The 17,674-nt window shown below is 36.2% G+C and overlaps 1 protein-coding gene across 1 annotated transcript in view; it reads right to left on the reverse strand.

Moving 5' to 3' along the window:
* Positions 1–17,674, reverse strand: part of LOC131038565 (uncharacterized) — a 108,412-nt gene that overhangs the window by 15,155 nt on the left and 75,583 nt on the right. Inside the window, exon 4 of the mRNA XM_057971048.2 lies at positions 11,406–11,449. Within this exon, the coding sequence (XP_057827031.1) occupies positions 11,406–11,449 (44 nt within the window). The remainder of the gene's footprint in view (positions 1–11,405; positions 11,450–17,674) is intronic.

A 17,674-nucleotide genomic window follows, 5' to 3' on the forward strand; every position in this document is an offset into this window, starting at 1 on the left:
AAGAGGAGAACATCATCGCAGATAAGCAACGAGATCAAATGTACACTACTATTTTCCTAATTGAGAAGACCAAAGAACTCAAACCTGGATGGGAGACAACTCTTCTCACTGCTTTTGATCAAGTCCTTCACTTGGAAGAACGAATGAAGAATCTTCCTGAGATTCCCATTGCTGAGATTGAAGGAATTGTGTCCAGATTCATTGAATATGCTAAGAAAGAGCATAGGAAAGGTAACAAAATTCTAGATGAAAAGTTGTTATAGGATGATGTGGCAACTTAATTCCTATTGGTCTATGTCTCCTCGATATTTGTGCCAATTCTTTATTGGCTATGGATTAGTGATGTTTATCTAAATGGGGATTTTTTTTTGTAACAAACCCTAATTAGGGTTTAGGTGTCAAAATCTCAGCCATTGATCTTCTTTTGATCCAGGCCATTCATTGTATTTGAGGATGCTATATATACCCTCACTCATTTCATTTTTAAAGAGTTAGAGAGAGAAGTTAAAAAAAAGGAGAGAGCTTAGAGAGAAGAAAGTTAGAAAGTTATTGTTGTAGCAAGATTGAGTAGTGAAGAAAGAATTTTGAACAATTGCTGTCCATTTGGTTATGAGATCAATAAAATATTGAAGTTATGGTGTTTTATTGCAATACTTGTGGCTATCTTCATGATTGTTTATCTTCTTGAATCACTCTCAGTTGAAATAGCATTTAAGTTCTAAGTTTGAAGGACGAAGTGTCGTGCTTGATCTTTGATAAGATTCATATTCCAAACCACTAGCTTCTTACTGATTGTAAGGACGCCTTGTGTGGTCAACTGGAAACATTGAGATTGATTAAGAGTTCAATCATTCTTGGAAGTATTGATATGTATCTCTATAATAGTATCTATATCCTAGATGATTTGAAAAACTATTGAATCCCCTTAGAAGATCGCATCAATTCCAATAGAGTTGTAATTTCTTAGCGATACTGAAATTGGTAGAATCTTATCAAGTCCAGTCTTCATTGAGTCATTCTTAGGATTAGTTCAAGTATTCCTTCTTAGAAACCCTTATCTTTTGACATTTTTTGAAAATCCGTTAGTGTTAGGAGAATCCTGTTCCTGCATTTGGAAAGAAAGTAATGTGGACAAGCTTTCTCTGAAAGTACGTAAGGCCCCTTGAAGAAACAGCATATACAACGACCACTGGTGCTTATCCACACGTAGAGATCCTACAACAAAGAACCTTGAAGTCATCCCGATTGATCCTTTTCGCGACATCTTCAGCATTCGGAGACTTTAATCAAGAGAGGATAAGGTACCTTTAGGTATTTTATTCTGTGTTTGGTCGTGTACAAAATACACATCAACACCTTTCCACAGTTCGTATGGTGTTTTGTTATGCTTTGCCCTAATCAATGCTCTATTCTAAATATAAACAACAGTGTGGATTGTCTCTCTCCAAAAAGCATCTTTCACCTTACATTCATTCATCATGCTACGAGCCATTTCTTGGATTGATCTATTCTCAACAACGCCATTTTGTTGAGGTGTTCTAGCAGCTGAGTATTGTCTCTTTATACCATGTTTCTCACAAAAGTTTATGAACTCATTAGATGTGAACTCTCCTCCATTGTCTAAACATAAACATTTAATTTTTAGAACTTTCTCATTTTCAACAAGGCTTTAAAAGCCTTAAACTTCTCAAGTGCCTCTAATTTCTCCTTACAAAATGTAATCCAAGTCATACGTGAGAAATCATCAATTAAGAGCATAAAATACTTTTCACCTTGCAAGCTTGTGGTTCTTGTAAGTCCACACAAATCAGTATGAATCAGCTCAAGAGGTTTTGTGCTTGAATACTCCTTTGACTTGAAGCTCTTCCTTGTTTGTTTGCCAAGTTGACACTTTTTACACACCATGTCAAAAGGTTTAGTAAGTTGTGGCATATCTTTGACAGCTTTCTTTCCACTGATCTAAATAAGACTATCAAAGTTCATGTGTCCCAACCTCTTGTGCCATAGTCAAGTTTCATCCAGCTGACTCAAACAACATTTTTCACTCTTGATATCATCAAGAATGTACAGATTGTTAGCTGCTTTACTTGCATCAGCAATATGTTAGTTGGAGTGCTCTACCACTGAGCTACTGGCCCCTCTTAGACCAGTCCATCGTCAATCCGGGTGTGGCTTATTTCCAACACCAACACCCCCCCTTAAGCCACACTTCTCGTGTGCTCGGGGCTCCTAGCCTAGACCTGGCTCTGATACCATGTTGAGACATGGACCAGCTAGGACTTGAACCTAGGACCTTCCATACGCTGTTGGAGTGCTCTACCACTAAGCTATTGGCCCCTCTTGGACCAGTCCATCGTCGGTCCGAGTGTGGCTTATTTCCAACACATGTTCCTTATCTTTTCCTTTCTTTGAGGCTTTGAAAGTTGTCTCCCTTTTGGATAATGAATTAGAATTAGATTTTTTAACTTTTAAATGCATGAAGCCACATAAAACTTAAAGAGAGCAACCATCAAGATGCAACCACCAGATTTCTAGTGGAAAACCCTTTCGAGTAAAAAACCACAGCATACAATAGCTTTCATTAACAAAAATGGGCACCAACCCAAATTACACAAGTGAGCACCAACTCATTGAGACTACCAACTCTAATGATGAAGCAACCTACTCCACCAAAAATGAGGCATCAACCTCAAAAACTAGGATTTTTGAATTTCTCTTCTTTAAATGCATAATGCTTTCTTTTCTCAACCTCCACAGTCTGATCACAGGTTTGCCATCAAAACCTATTCACTGATTTGAAGAAAATTGCTCCTATATTACTCAAAAATGCTAAAAAACTGTTATAAATAAGATTTGACTCAGTTGCAAATCAAACTGAAAAATGCTTCAAAAGGCTGGACTCTAATGCACACAGAACCTATCTACCCAATTAATTTTATATGTCTCCAGCTTCCTAGCACACTCCTTTTGCATATTACTTCAATGTATGTTTATATGATTGTCATCACACTTCATCTGAGCTTCTTACAATGGAGCTTGACATTCATCAAATTCCAAAAAAAAAAACCACCAAGATGCACAAACTATATCCTACCATGCAGCACACGTATCTTCCTTTTTAAGATATTGCTTCTGCAGCCCACTAAAACTGCACACCGCCACTCACCACTTATCACATGGTTTCTTTTTTTAAAAACGAATCATACAAAAAAATAAAAAGCAAGTGCCTTGTAACTGCATACATGCCAACTCCTAGTAACGCATGCCTTAAATAAACTAAATAAACAAACAAAAAGATGCCTGGACCATTGAAAAGTAATATCAACCAAAAAGCCATGCTGAAATAGTAATGCCACATAGACTACCTGGACTGTAATTAGTTCAGAATTAAAAACGGTACCTCTATCTTTGGCACCCTTCGCATACCACTACCAATAAATAATTCCACGATTTGCTATATGCCTTGCCCCTCATGATTTGTTCAACACAACTACTTCAAATTCCCAAAAACCACAAAATGAGTATTAATAATCAGACCATCATATTAGAATATTCAACTAATGATGTGTCAAACAGAAGTAGACAAGCTGGCAGGTGAAGTGGACAAGCAGCTAGCCCAAGCTGACACCTAAGAAGCTCAAACACACAACCAAGTAGCTCAACCAAAAAACAGGTAGCTTGACCAAGCAAGCAAGCATTTCAACCAAGCAAGCAAGTGGCTCAAGCAAGTAGGCAAGTAGCTCAACCAAGTAGGCAAGTAGCTCAAGCACTCAGCCAGGTAACTCAACTGAACAATTGATGAAAATCTAATGAATAATCAACAACTTGACAAGCACTTACACAACCTTGATCGTCAACATTTGACATCGATGGCAAAATATCCAACAGTTTTTGCTAAAATGTTCCATAGAGATATCTAGGTTGATATTTTGATTTGAATTTGTAGGATTTTTGGATGCTATGCATTGCATAAGAGTATTCTTAGCTTTGCATATGCTATTAATCCCATTGTCAAGGGTTCATCCCTCTCGAGAGGCCCTTGATGCTTTTGATTTTATATTTGTTTGTTTTTTATCGGTTAATAGGCCTTTATATTAAGATTCAAAATAAGTTTACAATCGAAGTTTGCAGATATATCGTGAAACATAACAACCAAAATCTTCCCATGTATGTGCATAGTGCATACCTACTAAGAACTATCAAGTAACCCCTTACAAAATATGTTTGAATATTTACAATTATCAATAACAAAACTTATACTAAAGCTTTAATCCTAACTTGCCACCTTGACTACCTTTCCTTTCACATTCACCACCTCATGTAGTACCCCTCCTTGATCAGACTCTTTTTGTATGATTTTGATAGACTTCAGTGGAACATTATTGTATATTGATTCAGATTTTATGCGATGTTATTTCAGGATTCATCTGGATTTGTGTTGTATGATTTTATGCAGTATCTCAGTGCTTATGATTAATGTTATTTTATGGATCATTATCATGGACTGACACTCTTACCTTATATGTGCGATGTGTTATTTATGTGTTGCGTGTTTGCATGTGTATGGGATGCGAGGAGATGATTTTCCTTCACTCACTCTAGTGAGATAGGGAACGTCACGGTTCTCCTTCATCGGTGTGCGTGCCATGTCTGTAAGTATGTAAATATTTGTCTATATGCACGTGTGGTTCTTTGGTGCAAGACATTGCATGTACAAGTACCGAGTAGGTACGGGGTATCGACTCCACCTGGTTTCACAGATCTGAGCGTGCCTTATATGTCCGATGGGAGTGGAGGAGATAGTTGTTGGACCCTAACTTGACCCACAGTTACACTCGTGTGAGTGTTGTCAGTCGGTTGTCTTTCTCGTCTGGTCGGTATGCGAGTCATAGTACTTTGATTTGGTCATTTGTGAGTCAGTCATTTGATCATTCTTCGTTTTGCTTGCTTTCGTTCATCTGAATGGTTATTTAATTGAATGGATGATGCTATCTTATGTTGGCGTAATTAGTTATTATTATGCTCTGAGATTATTGATTTAATTAAATTAATGATTTGCTAGATTAAATGGTTAAATGGCTTATTTCATTGTGTAAAGTTGCATTAATATATTTTGTGGAAGGAAACAAATTATTGCCTAGCCATTTAAATGTTAAATGCTTATGTTGAAAGAAAGTATTTTGGAAAATAGAAAATAAAATTAAAAGCTTTCTTTTTTACCTTTCCATTTGACTTTTGTATTTTATTGTTTTTGGAAAAGAGTAAATCTGATTGCTTTTTACTTTTTAAATAAATTAATCTGATTGGTGGAGAAAACTTTCAACCTAGAAAGTTTAGGTTGAAATTATTTTCCCCATATAATTATGGAAATTCACAGGAATGAGAGTCAGAATTTTTGGAGAGAAATTTGGAAAACCATTCTGAACGAGGAGCTGGAATTCAATTTGGTTTGCAAGGATTAGGATTCTCCATCATTTTGCTTGCTAGTTTGCTTCAAGGTTGGATGATCTCTTCTTGTTTTAAATTTAATTTTGAAATTTTTAGTTGCTTCCTGTGTTGAAAAGATGCAAATCTCCTTGTAAATTCTTGTGGAATGATTGGAATGGAAGAAGAAATGCCTGTTATTGTTAATTTTGTGAAGCTCATATCATATGTTTGCATATAGGAAAGAAATGGATCATTTCTCTATTTGTTGTTTGTTATTTGTTCTGGAAATTAACTTCTTGGTTTACCTCTTCTATTTGGAATAGAATGAATTGGATTTAGTTTGTTGTGTGCTTCCTATTATCTAATTGCCCAAGATTTGGTTATCTATTGGGTTCCTATGTGTTTATTTCACCGATTACCTTATTGGAAAATATCCCTTTGAATTTTGGATCTTGGCACTGTGTGTGTGTGCCCGTGAAATGATCTGGAAATGAATCGTTTTCATGTTTAAACGATTTAGTTTCATTTTGGTTTTTAAATGTTTGGGAAGTATGAATTTTTATTAACGTGGACTTTACCTTACCTCGTGGCGAGCTAGTCCCACCATGCAGGTCGCTAGTGTCTGCTGCCCGCAGGTAGCAGTACTGCCAGTCGGTAGGACTGTTACCGATGGGTAGCAGTACTACCAGTCAGTAGGACTGCTACCGATCGGTAGCGGCTACTACCGGTCGGTAGCAGCACTCTTGGTCAGCAGTAGCGCTACCAGTCGGTAGGCCTGCTACCGGTCGGCAGCAGTACTACCGGCAGGTAGTGTCTGCGGCCTCAACAGCAGCACTACTGCAGGTTGGCCTCGACCCCCGCGTGACCTTGTACCCTTAGCGGTACAAATTCCTATGTGCTATGAATTTAATTTTTATTAAATGAAATATTTTTAAAGTGGTTTTTATTGTTAAATATAAATGGTAATTTCCAAATGATTTTTATTATGTGATTTAATAAACTTATCAATGGAAATCAAGGCATGAATTAGTGATTCAAATTGGTAAATTTGGATATATTCTGGAAATGAATTAAATGCTTGTTAGGAATTCATGTTTTATTCGGTTGAATATTTGATGTGAATTTCATTCTTGATGGAATATTGATTTGGAAATTGAATAGATGTGAATGTCGTAAAGGAGTGTTTTATTTAATTTTCAATCAATAATGTTGCAAGTGCTATGATGCTGATTTTCTCAAAGATTGTCTGAGTGCGGACTTAGCGAAATTAGCTTTCCTTGCAAGAGTTATATTGTGTTATTTTTGGTTTGTGTTTCAGTCGTCCTATGGTGGCGTATTTGGTACCTTTGACCAAGTGATATATGATGACTTCATTGTCTTAACCATGTAGTGTCTTTGCCTTTTGGTTAACCAAGAGTCAGTGTGTCCTTGTTTTGACCCCTTGTTTTGGATAGTGGTGTTATGGCTGTCTGCTTCGCCATAGGGTCCTCATGGAGTGACCATGTTTGTTTAGTGTCCTTTGAGAGAGTGGCTTTCGAATGGGGGCTACGCCCAAAGAGGTTGGGAGGATGACCCTTCGAAAGTAAGATAATAAGTGATAATCTAATTAATTGATTAGGTGGGTAGTTCATAACATTAATAAAGATATTGTACCTCGCGCATAGGTGAGTGCTTGTACTGAGGCTCATAATGTAGTGAGAAGGCCTGGAATGGCAAACCGACCACCTTGTCTTCACGAAAGGCTGGTAGGGTCCACATGGGACTTAGTTGGAGCTAGAGGTTCGGGAAAGGTTACCAGGACAGTGAGCCGGGACCTATGGAGGCCGACCATGGTAACCATCATAAGCTATGTGATGACACTCTCTCTTTAGGGTCACTTGTATTTTTGTGATATCGATTCACTTGTGTGTGAAGTCGTTTCACTTGTATTTTTGTGATGTCGATTCACTTGTGTGTGTGAAGTTGTTTCACTTGTGTATTTGTGATATTGAGTCACCTGGATTATTGTGGAGTCATATGGTGCTGTCATGGAGTCGTATTGTTTTGTCGACCATGTCAGGCTTTTGCTTGCTTGAGGGTCCTCAGCTATCTCCTAGCACGGTGGGGTGATTCCATTTTGGGAATTACATGGTCGGGTGGTAGTGCCACTTCCCATCGGATGTCCTTGTTCGTACCTTCATGCGAGGATTGGCTTCACAGGTGTTTCTGTGGATCGTGGCTCATGTTTTGGAGATTATTGTTATTTGGAGACCTATGTGGTCATTGTATCATGATCTTTTGTAACCTTGTAATTGGTTAAGTGTATCTTTATATGTATATTGAGAAGCCACGTATTGGAAGAACAATGTAATCCTAGATTGGGATGTTATTTATTAGTTTCCTTTATGTTATGTGTACATGCTTATTGAAAAATTATATTGTATCCTTTCAATCTTTCAATGGTGTAATTTGTTATTGCATATGGCTTCTTGTGATCATTGAGTTAATGATGGATTATTGGATTAACCTTAATTGTGGAATTTATCTTTTGGTTTTAATTCTTCGTTGGTAACCCTTAAGGAATTTTGGTGTAAGTCTTCCGATTGTGTTATCGTGCATGTTGTGTTTAATTGCACTTATTATGTTTATACTTTTAAAAAAAATTGTTTCACCCTTGTTATGGGTTTTCCTTTGGGGTTCTTAGCGGGGCACTACACCTCGACCTATGCTAGAAAAATGGCCATTTCTCTGCATCCTCCTTACAGCTTGAAGACTCCCCAATCAGCATGCGGCGTGCCCTATTTACTTTCGTCGAACCCATTAGTCTACCTCGCTTACGCCGCATAGGAGATTTTGCCACTATCTGCACTAGATTTTCACTGCGTGGCCCTCATTTGGCAAGCTCCTCTCTAATGCTTTGTGCTTCTCGAGACCGGAGATAAGCCTTGACACCATTCATGCCTATCTGGGCTGAAGCCCTACATACCTCCTTGTTGCTATTGGCACTCCAAAGGAGGAAAGGCCTCAGAGGAGCAAACTCGCTCACGTGAAGCCAATCACCACCAGGGCAAACAAAACCCTCACCGTCTCTTGCCATTCCTATGATTCTTTCCAGCCACCGACACCACTCCATTCTAACACAATTGTTCATGATCCAATTCATAGTATCCCTCGAATCCAATTCAAGGCACCAAGCTAAAACCACAAAGGCAATGTCCACATTTGTGCGGTAGCAAAATTAGGCATTGATGTACTCATTGCCTAGGACAATCTTGACACGATTGAGGAAGTCCCGATCTTCGAATAAGAAAATGTGTCAATCTTTCTTTCGAGATATGCCCCCAGAAGAGGATTGCAGAGAAAAGTTTGCCTCCATACCCGTTCACTCTTTGGATTTTGCACACTCAGTTCGCCAAACTTCACCAAGACGCAGAAGGAAAGCACCCAACCCACACACCCCCTCAATTGCTAAAGCTTCTCTCGAAAGCCACACTATCAACTACCCAACAACGAAACATTTATGAACCGTAAACGGCTCTCCTCCTTGTCCTTGCCAACTTGGGTGGAATCTACAAATTCAAGCTCATAAGAAACTTGGTTATTTTCCCTGACAAAATTAGAATTTTAAACACAAGAGGTTTGCATCAAACATCCACCACCGCTGCCATCACCATTAATGCCTACCCCAAACAATAGTTTGCAGTACAACATCCAATCCCACATCTAGAGTTCACACGAGCGATATCGATTTTTACTTGTCCCCATTGGTCTCGAGCCTTAAAACAAATCTCATCGAATTGCAATCCGCCTCATCCTCATTAATGCGAATGCCACCTCATTCTTGATAAGGCATATTCGACCTTCTAAAAACACTAGTGCCAAATCGACTTTCCATTTTTACCTCACTACTTGAACAAATGGTGATTTATATGCCATTTGATTTCACCATTTTGTAGTTCAACTACCTCTTTAGCTAGAACATTTGCTTCTTGGTTACCATCTCTTAGCACATGGGATATCTTGAATTTTTGAAAACCTATTAGCTGGCATTTGATACTCTGAATAGTTTTGTCAATCTTCTAGTAGTAGGCTTCCCCTTTCAATATAGTTTGTACTATTGTTTGTGAATCTCCTTCCAAGTGCAGGTTTACCACCCCTATCTTTTTTGCCAATTGGATTGCCAGTAGAGCAGCATTAGCTTCAGCTTCATTGTTAGTACTCACTCCTAAACCTTGATTGCACCTAGCCAAAACAAGACCATTATGATTCCTCGCCACACACCCAAAACCTGAGGGGCCTGGATTCCCTCGCACAGCCCCGTCAAAGTTTACCTTGATCCAATCCCGCTCTGGAGGTGACCAAACAATCTGTTTTGCTGCATCATCTAAAGGATTAACCCTTTTAGCCCCATTAGCTGGCCTTGATTTTAAATTTGTTGGTGAAGGCTCAGTTGCATGTTTTGGTTTTTTCTTTTTGCAATAAAACTTTGTAGAATTAACATGAGTTGACACTAGTGAAGTCTTTTTTAACTTTTCTGTTTCTTGCTTCAAAGATTCCTACCACATTTGGCTCCTTAGATGTTGATTGTTTTGTAATGAAAGGTTTAGGTGATTTGCATAGGTTAAACAATTTTGATTGAAGCAACTTCTTAACCAGTAGGTTTTGCAATCGTTTTCCCTTGTCAAGAATTATTGTTTGAAAGTGATCCAAAAAAGGATTCTAAGTGAGCAATTAGTTAAAGGATTGATTATGTTCTAATTCCATTACTTGTTGTCTTTGAGATTCATTGTATGTTTCATGTATGATAGTAGCATTTATCTTACAATCCTTAAAACCTTCTATTGATCACCCCTAATTAGCGTGGTACCAACACAAAAATTAGGGTACTACCATTGGGAATGAGTAGTTGGATTAACAGCTCTAAGAGTAGAAGGTGGCATATTGTGTTCGATCTCTTCATATGACAAAGGTTCATGAATAGATTGATCCAATTGAGGTTGTAGTAGATAAATGGAACTTACCAATTGAAATACTGGAGTTTGCTGACTATTGCCTGTTTCAAAATCTTGAAATTCAATAGAAAAAAACTAAACTAGGGTCAAACACAGAATCTTGAGCATTAAAAACACCATCACCACTAGTGTGTCAATTTTTTTTCTCTAGAAAAACCTCAACCATCCTTGAATCTCAAATGCTTTCATAAGCTTATCTTGTTGCTTGAATTGTCCTTGTAGCCAATTAAATTTTAATTTGTCCCATACTAAAGTTTTGTTTGCACAGGTCGATTGATTAACATATTACTTCAATTTGTCCCATAGCTTTGTATAGTTGTCTCTTCAATTTTCTCTAAAGTACAATTTCACAGACTTTAATTACACCATGCAGGTGGTATAATACCTAAAAAGCTACTACAAAATAGATTTTGTCTATTCAGATAATTTAAAATAAGTACTCTTCTTAAGAGCTTGCATAAAATGGCACTTAAGTAGAATGAACAAGCAAAGCCCAAAGGTATATTTAGTTAGTAAAACAAGCACATTATCTTGCTTCACCTATCTGGGTTGAAAACAAAAGCTTAATTCAAATCTTAATGAGTAAAATGAACAGGCAAAGCCCACAGTAATATTTAATTGGCAAGGCAAGGAACATTATTGCCTCCACTATACTGTGTACATCTGAAAACAAGAAAAGTTTTTAATTCGACGAAGGAAGCAAATAGACAGCTAATGTTTTAATTGGTTACACAAAAGTGTATAATGATGTATATTCCTTCTGTTACTCTGAAACATTTCATTTTGTAAGAAGTCATGAACATTTTTATCTTCAAGTCCATCAAGGCTATTTAACAAAAACTAAAATGCATCTGGCTCATCATTCTCAAACCGATGCATTTTAATGTAGGTGCATATCCAAATCTAGTTTTATGAGGAAAGTCTAAAATGAATCTTCAGAAATAATAGATACTTCAAGAAGATATGAATTTATGAGAAAATACTTACGATCCTGAGAATGCAATTATTCCACTTGTTAGCAAGGCCCCAAACTGCATAAAATGTAAAAAATGGCTAAGATTAAATCTACAATGCAAAAACTTGAAAACTAGAAAAACAAACAAACATAGCTAATAAAGGATATTTGGACTCTACACTGCAAAATCAACACACTACAAGATCCACTTATGCCAGATTACTTCAATAAGGTATTCACAATCAGTTTTACGTATAGTAGGGTCCATCCTTTCATTGATAATTGAAAAATAGAGGCTATACCTCGTTGTCCAATGTTTTCACAAGGACATAATACAAGGTTAAAATACCTACCATTTTAATGCCTTATCCATTGGTTACAGTTACCAATTTCCACCATGAACTTTTAAACAAACTAAAAATGAAATTCTATTCTAAATAGGGGTGTTTGAAAATTAAATAATATGACATTGAGCAAAAACAATAATGTATTAGAAACAAGTTTTCTCTTCAAGACGAAACATATATAGTTTTATTAAATATTGCTAGTTCTGGTTTGGGTTCTTGGATTAAGAAGAAAAAAAATTTGGGGTTGCGTTCATTTTGGGTTTGTACAAAGATCATCTAAAATTTATATATATTATTATTCTCCTAATTCCCATCATATCTTGAAGCATCAATTATAAAATCCCTTTCTTGATAAATAAATACAAGCACTTATTCCGTAATATTCCTTTAAATATTTATATTCCCCATTATCAAATATTTATTAAAAAGACTTCAAATATTTACTAAAAATAATTTTACTAAATATTAAATCCAAGACCATCATTTATTAAATGATAGACTCCCAAACTAAGATAGATCAAAGAAAGAAAAAAAAAGGCAGCACTGAGCATTTATTTCATGGCAAAAATTGGAATTACACAATGCATTGACCTAATTTTTACATGGACAAATATTTGTCTTCCATTGTTCTTCTAATCATATTTCTCCAATCACTTTGATAATAGATGGAAACAAATTGAATGCAGTCAAATTGAAAAGAAAATAAATCGATCAATTAATTGCAGTGGTGTTTTTATACCATGTAGTTGGATACCTCACAATTTAAAAGCTAAATTGGAGTTTCATGAGAGCACAAATGTAGCAAATGCCATTGTCACCTTCTACAATTGCACAAAATGTAAAAAATGTTTTTAAAAAAGCAAAGTTGTTTTTAAATTTTAATAAAACATCCAAAACCTACGATTTTGTCTAATTCAATTGGAATTGGTCAAATTCATTATAGGTTCACCTGTGTTCATCTAGGACAAACTGCAAACCAAAATCAAATTCAAACTAGATTTGGGGCCTCAGCTGGACAAACTACCAACAATGGATTCATTAACATCCAGGAGCTAATGAAAGAAATTTGTTGAAGTAGTCCAAAAAACAAAACAATTTTTTTGTCGATGCTTCAAATAACATGTTACAAATTCTAGAGATTTTACCTACAACCAACCTCTAGGGAATGCCAAGTTGGACTTTAGAGAAAGGATTGTGATTAAATTGCAAGCAAATTTGGGCCAATTGACAACAGCAAGTTAATCTTTTATGCTTTTGGTTCTGCAAGACCAAGGACGGTTTCCCTAAGATTATACAAGATAGTTAAAGAGAAATGAAGAATTCAAACTGCAGACATAAGCTACATCCTACACATGACAACAACTCAAAATTTGTCACTAATCACCCATCACATTAGCTTCGTAAAATTGTAAAATAGGATCTCAAAAGAAAATAAAACAACTTGATTAACAGATCCTAACTACCGATGTATAAATGATGAAATTCCTAATCCATAAGTCAGTTCCGTTGCGTGCAAGAGCAATGGTGTCTTGGTGTTTCTAGTTCATTGGAGCATTGTCAAAATGCCCAACACATGAATTTGCCATCAAACTAGTATCTTGGGATGTGGAAATTATTGGTGCAGGACAGTGATGGAATTGGACATCTTTGCAATGCATCCATTCAATGTTGCGAACCCAAAAAGTACCCAAAAGGCAAAAATGACAAGTTTGCTAATTGTACAAGTGGCAAAGACACATTTGCCACTCACGACCTTGGCATTCACCCTAGCAAACACATCAGAAAGAAGCAAACCATATGCTGGTAAAGCAATAAAGTGTCTCTATGCAAGTAATGAGTTATAATTTGGAACGTTTGGCCTTTCAAATTCAGTTTGGACTTTGATCTTTCAACTTCTCGTGCTTGGGAGGTTGTAGGGAGTCCATATCTTACTTGACCATGTTTGGTTGAGGATTGGCTCTCATTGGATGATAGCGTTTAGTATTCTTTTTACTATTGTAAGCTTGTTGTTAACATTAAGTGACTTTGGGAGTGAGTTGTAGTTGCGTAGAAAGCTCAGTTAAGTTACTTTGGGAGCGAGTTGCAGTTGTGTAGAAGGCTCCAAAATTCATTTGGAAGCATGTTGTAGTCATGAAGGCACTCTAGTACATTTGTAATTGGCTTTTACATAGTGGAACAGTGGGTTGTTGCTCCATAAGCTGGAGTTTTTTACCCAAAAGTCAGTTTACCCAAATCAAAATCTGAATGTGTCCAATTTGTGTATCCATATGTTGTTTATTTCTGCATTTATGATTGTTTAGAACTTGTTCAAATGATTTGCATGTCTATATTGTTAAGATAAATCTTGTTAAGTGATTGAGTGCAAGTTAGTGGTTGTGTTGAGTTCCTTGTCATAGGTATATACATTTGCTAAAGGCGAAGTATGGTATAGCCAACCTTATTTATGAATAAAATGGTATCAAAGCATGTTCATGAAACCTAAATTTGAGATTTTGTGACCTTATCGGTTGATGTCCAAGGCTAGATCAAGTGCAAAAGAAATCTTAGTGCCTTTTGAGCTCAAAATTGAAACAAGGAAGTGGGTAAGAACAGTGAGAATGACAAAAGAAGATGATGGACTAGTGGGATTTCCAAAGTCGGAAGAAAATGTGGCTAGCATTTTGGGGTGCAAAAGGAAAGAGGTAGGCATTGCTAAGGTGCACTAAGAAGAAGGTGACATCGAGAAAGTGGATGTTAAGCAAGAAAACATTCCAGAATATGATAAGTTCTTCAAAGTTGAGGCCAGAATCAAAATTCCACTCCTTGACTTTATTGTTGTTAAATTCCATAGGGTCAACCAAAAGAATTATAGGGCAGCCATATGACCTATACTAAAGATTGATTCCTATAGTTTCTCTAGTTAGGTGGGGGGCCTTTAACTATAGTAGGATGCAAACAGAGAGTAGTAGTTGGAGGTGTGTGTGATCGGTCAACTAACTAGGGTTTCCTTATTCGTCATCAAAGGTTTGCTCTGGAATCAAAAGAAAGCCAGAAAGAGGGAAGAATGGCAACATGATCAAACTCATTACAAGACAAAAACAACCAAAACCAAAGATTTTTCAAGGTTTTAACAAGGGCAAAAACCGTCACAATAGGTTAAAATTTATTATGATCTTGTGTCAAATATAAAATTGACTAGATTAGCACTTTACTAACCAAAGAGATTGGCTCACACTAATTCCTTACAAACAGCAATGACAGAGCTATAAGGTGAACATTTTAAATGTAATTCCCAATTATGGAAACATTGTTGTCTATGCTAATAATCAAGAATAGCACACAAAATGCTCAAAGGAATGCAATATCTCGTACTTATACATCCACAGCAAAGGTTCAAGACTATGCTAATAAACAAAAAGAAGCATAAAGTAGTAATCACCAAATCTTGCAGAGTAATGAAGCTCCTTTGATATTAAAATTTGAAACTATTTTGATCTCCTTTCCCAAAACTGTTTCTTCTTACAAATTCTGCATCCCACCTACATTGCCTCTTTTCTCTCTTCCCCCCTCCCTAAGCTCCGTTGTGTATTTATAACCCAAAGTACAAAATGGAATAAGGAATGTAAACCAAATGGTTGCAACTATGTCTCTTCAACTCACTCAAATGGTTGTGACCTAAGTCACCAGGTTCGAATTCGAATTTGAAGTTCGACAGCTTTGAAATTCGAATGAAGTTCGATGTGGAAAAAATTCGAAATGTATAAAATTCGAATTAAATTCGCCATATGTAATAAATTTATAAATAAACATTATAAATAAATATTATAAATAAATAAATGTGTATTATGTGTATTTTGTAAAATCATATTGTATAAAATAATAATAATATTAATATATTATTAAACCTAAAAAAAATTTAAAAAATTAAAAAATATATAATATAAAATTAAAAACTATTAATATAAAATTATAAATTATATAATAATAATATTCAATAACAATACAAACATTATAAATAAATATTATAAATATATAAATGTGTATCATCAATTAAGTGTATTTAATAATATTATATAATATAACAATAAACCTAAAAAATATTAATTATACTATTGTTTAATAGTATTTAATTATTAAACCTAAATTATTATTTTTAAAAAAGAGGATAAGCGGAAGCCTACCCGTGCAGGTCGGGCGACTCCCATGGGCCGTGACTGCAACTTCCATGGCGGTCGGCAACGTCGGGTAGCAATGGTGACTCCCGTGGGCCGCGACTGCCAACTCCTGCAACTGGCAATTCCCACGATTGGCAACTCCCGTGACTGCAATAGCAATGGAAACCCGTTCGACGAAACCCTAAAACGCAAGACAAAAAAACGGTTTTCGGTTACCCTAAATTTTTATTCGAATTTAATCGAATTTAATCGAATTTTTTAAGGTTTTTGTAGAATATTTCAAGTTCGGCGAATTTCGAACTTCAAGGTTGAAATTCGGCTCAACCTGGTGACTTAGGTTGTGACCATGTCTATTCAACTTCATCTTGATTTTTCAGTCATTTCATCCTTTTATATTATGAAAGCACAATAAATTAATTAAAGGTTAATTTGTTGTTGGAGTTTTCTCTGGATTCTATCTTCATCTTTGAGCTCTCAAACTCACAAGCAGCAATTCAACAAATCTTTCTTAGCCTGTCATATTATTATTTCTTTCTATGATCAAATCTTCTTCCAAACATGCTTATGGATTAAACGAAATAATTATGAAAAAACATTGAATATCCAGAGAAAAATAATTTAACATAGAAGGCCCTTGAATAAAAAATCAGAGAAATCATTAACTTCAGTAATAGACCAAAAATAAAATGGTAGCAAGAAAATTTAGCAAGACTGCAACATGCGTCACTTCCTTGCTTACTCAAATAGGAAGGAAGTTGCCCCAAGGAACATAGCACAAAGGAAACAACACAACAAGAATATGTTATTTGTCAAATTCTCACGCACCTGCACATAGTGAAGAAAGAAATGAAAACTCCAGAGGGAATAAAAATATTATAAAAGTGGATGTCACTATCACTCACCAAGTAGCCTACAGAGGAAAGGCATTCAAAGCACATTACGTTCTAACCAAACCTTCCTCCTAAACAAAAGCCATGAGAAGGTACTATGCATCTCTCTCTAGTGCAGGAGCACCCGGGGAAAGAAGCAATCGGCACCACCAAAAAGATTTTTCAGTTTTTGTTTTCTCAATTTTGCTTTGGGTTTGTCTTGGCGTTTGTTGGCATCTCTCCATCTGATTTTGAGCTCTTGGAAGGGCATGGACATTCATCAAATCATAAATAATTTCTGTTGCAATTGCCCTTGTTGGCGTGTATGCAAAATGTGGATATCTACATTAGGCACATGAAAACCTTTGGAGATATTCTAGGATATAATAGATATAAAACCAAACACAACCTTTGCCAATATCCTTCCAGCATATGGGAGCTTAGAGCAAGCCTTAGGGAAATTATATAGAACTCCACAAATGTAATGTCCCCTTCCTAATTGGCCTAGAGTTTGCCTTAGAATCACCATTGCCACAAATTAGGGGTAGGGTTACATCTTATCAAATAAATATTTCTTCAATAATGCAATCCGGAATTTGAATCCTAGAATCATAACATGACAACATATGCAAATATACATATATATACACTTAATTGTTAGGATTAGGCAAATCAATCATAATCACTGATTACTAATAATACTACTAAACGCATTAGAGTTTGGAGGAAGAGACATGATGAGTCCACTCGAAGCCGTTTGTACACCAAACCCAAGGGGATGTCTACCACAGCGCTCTTGCTTGCTTGGCGGCTTGTACCTGCTTTCCCCATTCATGTCTCATCTTCCTGAAGACACATGCCCTCTTGCACGATCGAGGGGAGGTTGTAAGGGGGTTACTTGACTTTGTAAGTGTCCTCTTAATCATAAGGC

This window comes from Cryptomeria japonica, chromosome 10 (assembly GCF_030272615.1).
Source record: "Cryptomeria japonica chromosome 10, Sugi_1.0, whole genome shotgun sequence".
Classification (NCBI taxonomy): domain Eukaryota; kingdom Viridiplantae; phylum Streptophyta; class Pinopsida; order Cupressales; family Cupressaceae; genus Cryptomeria; species Cryptomeria japonica.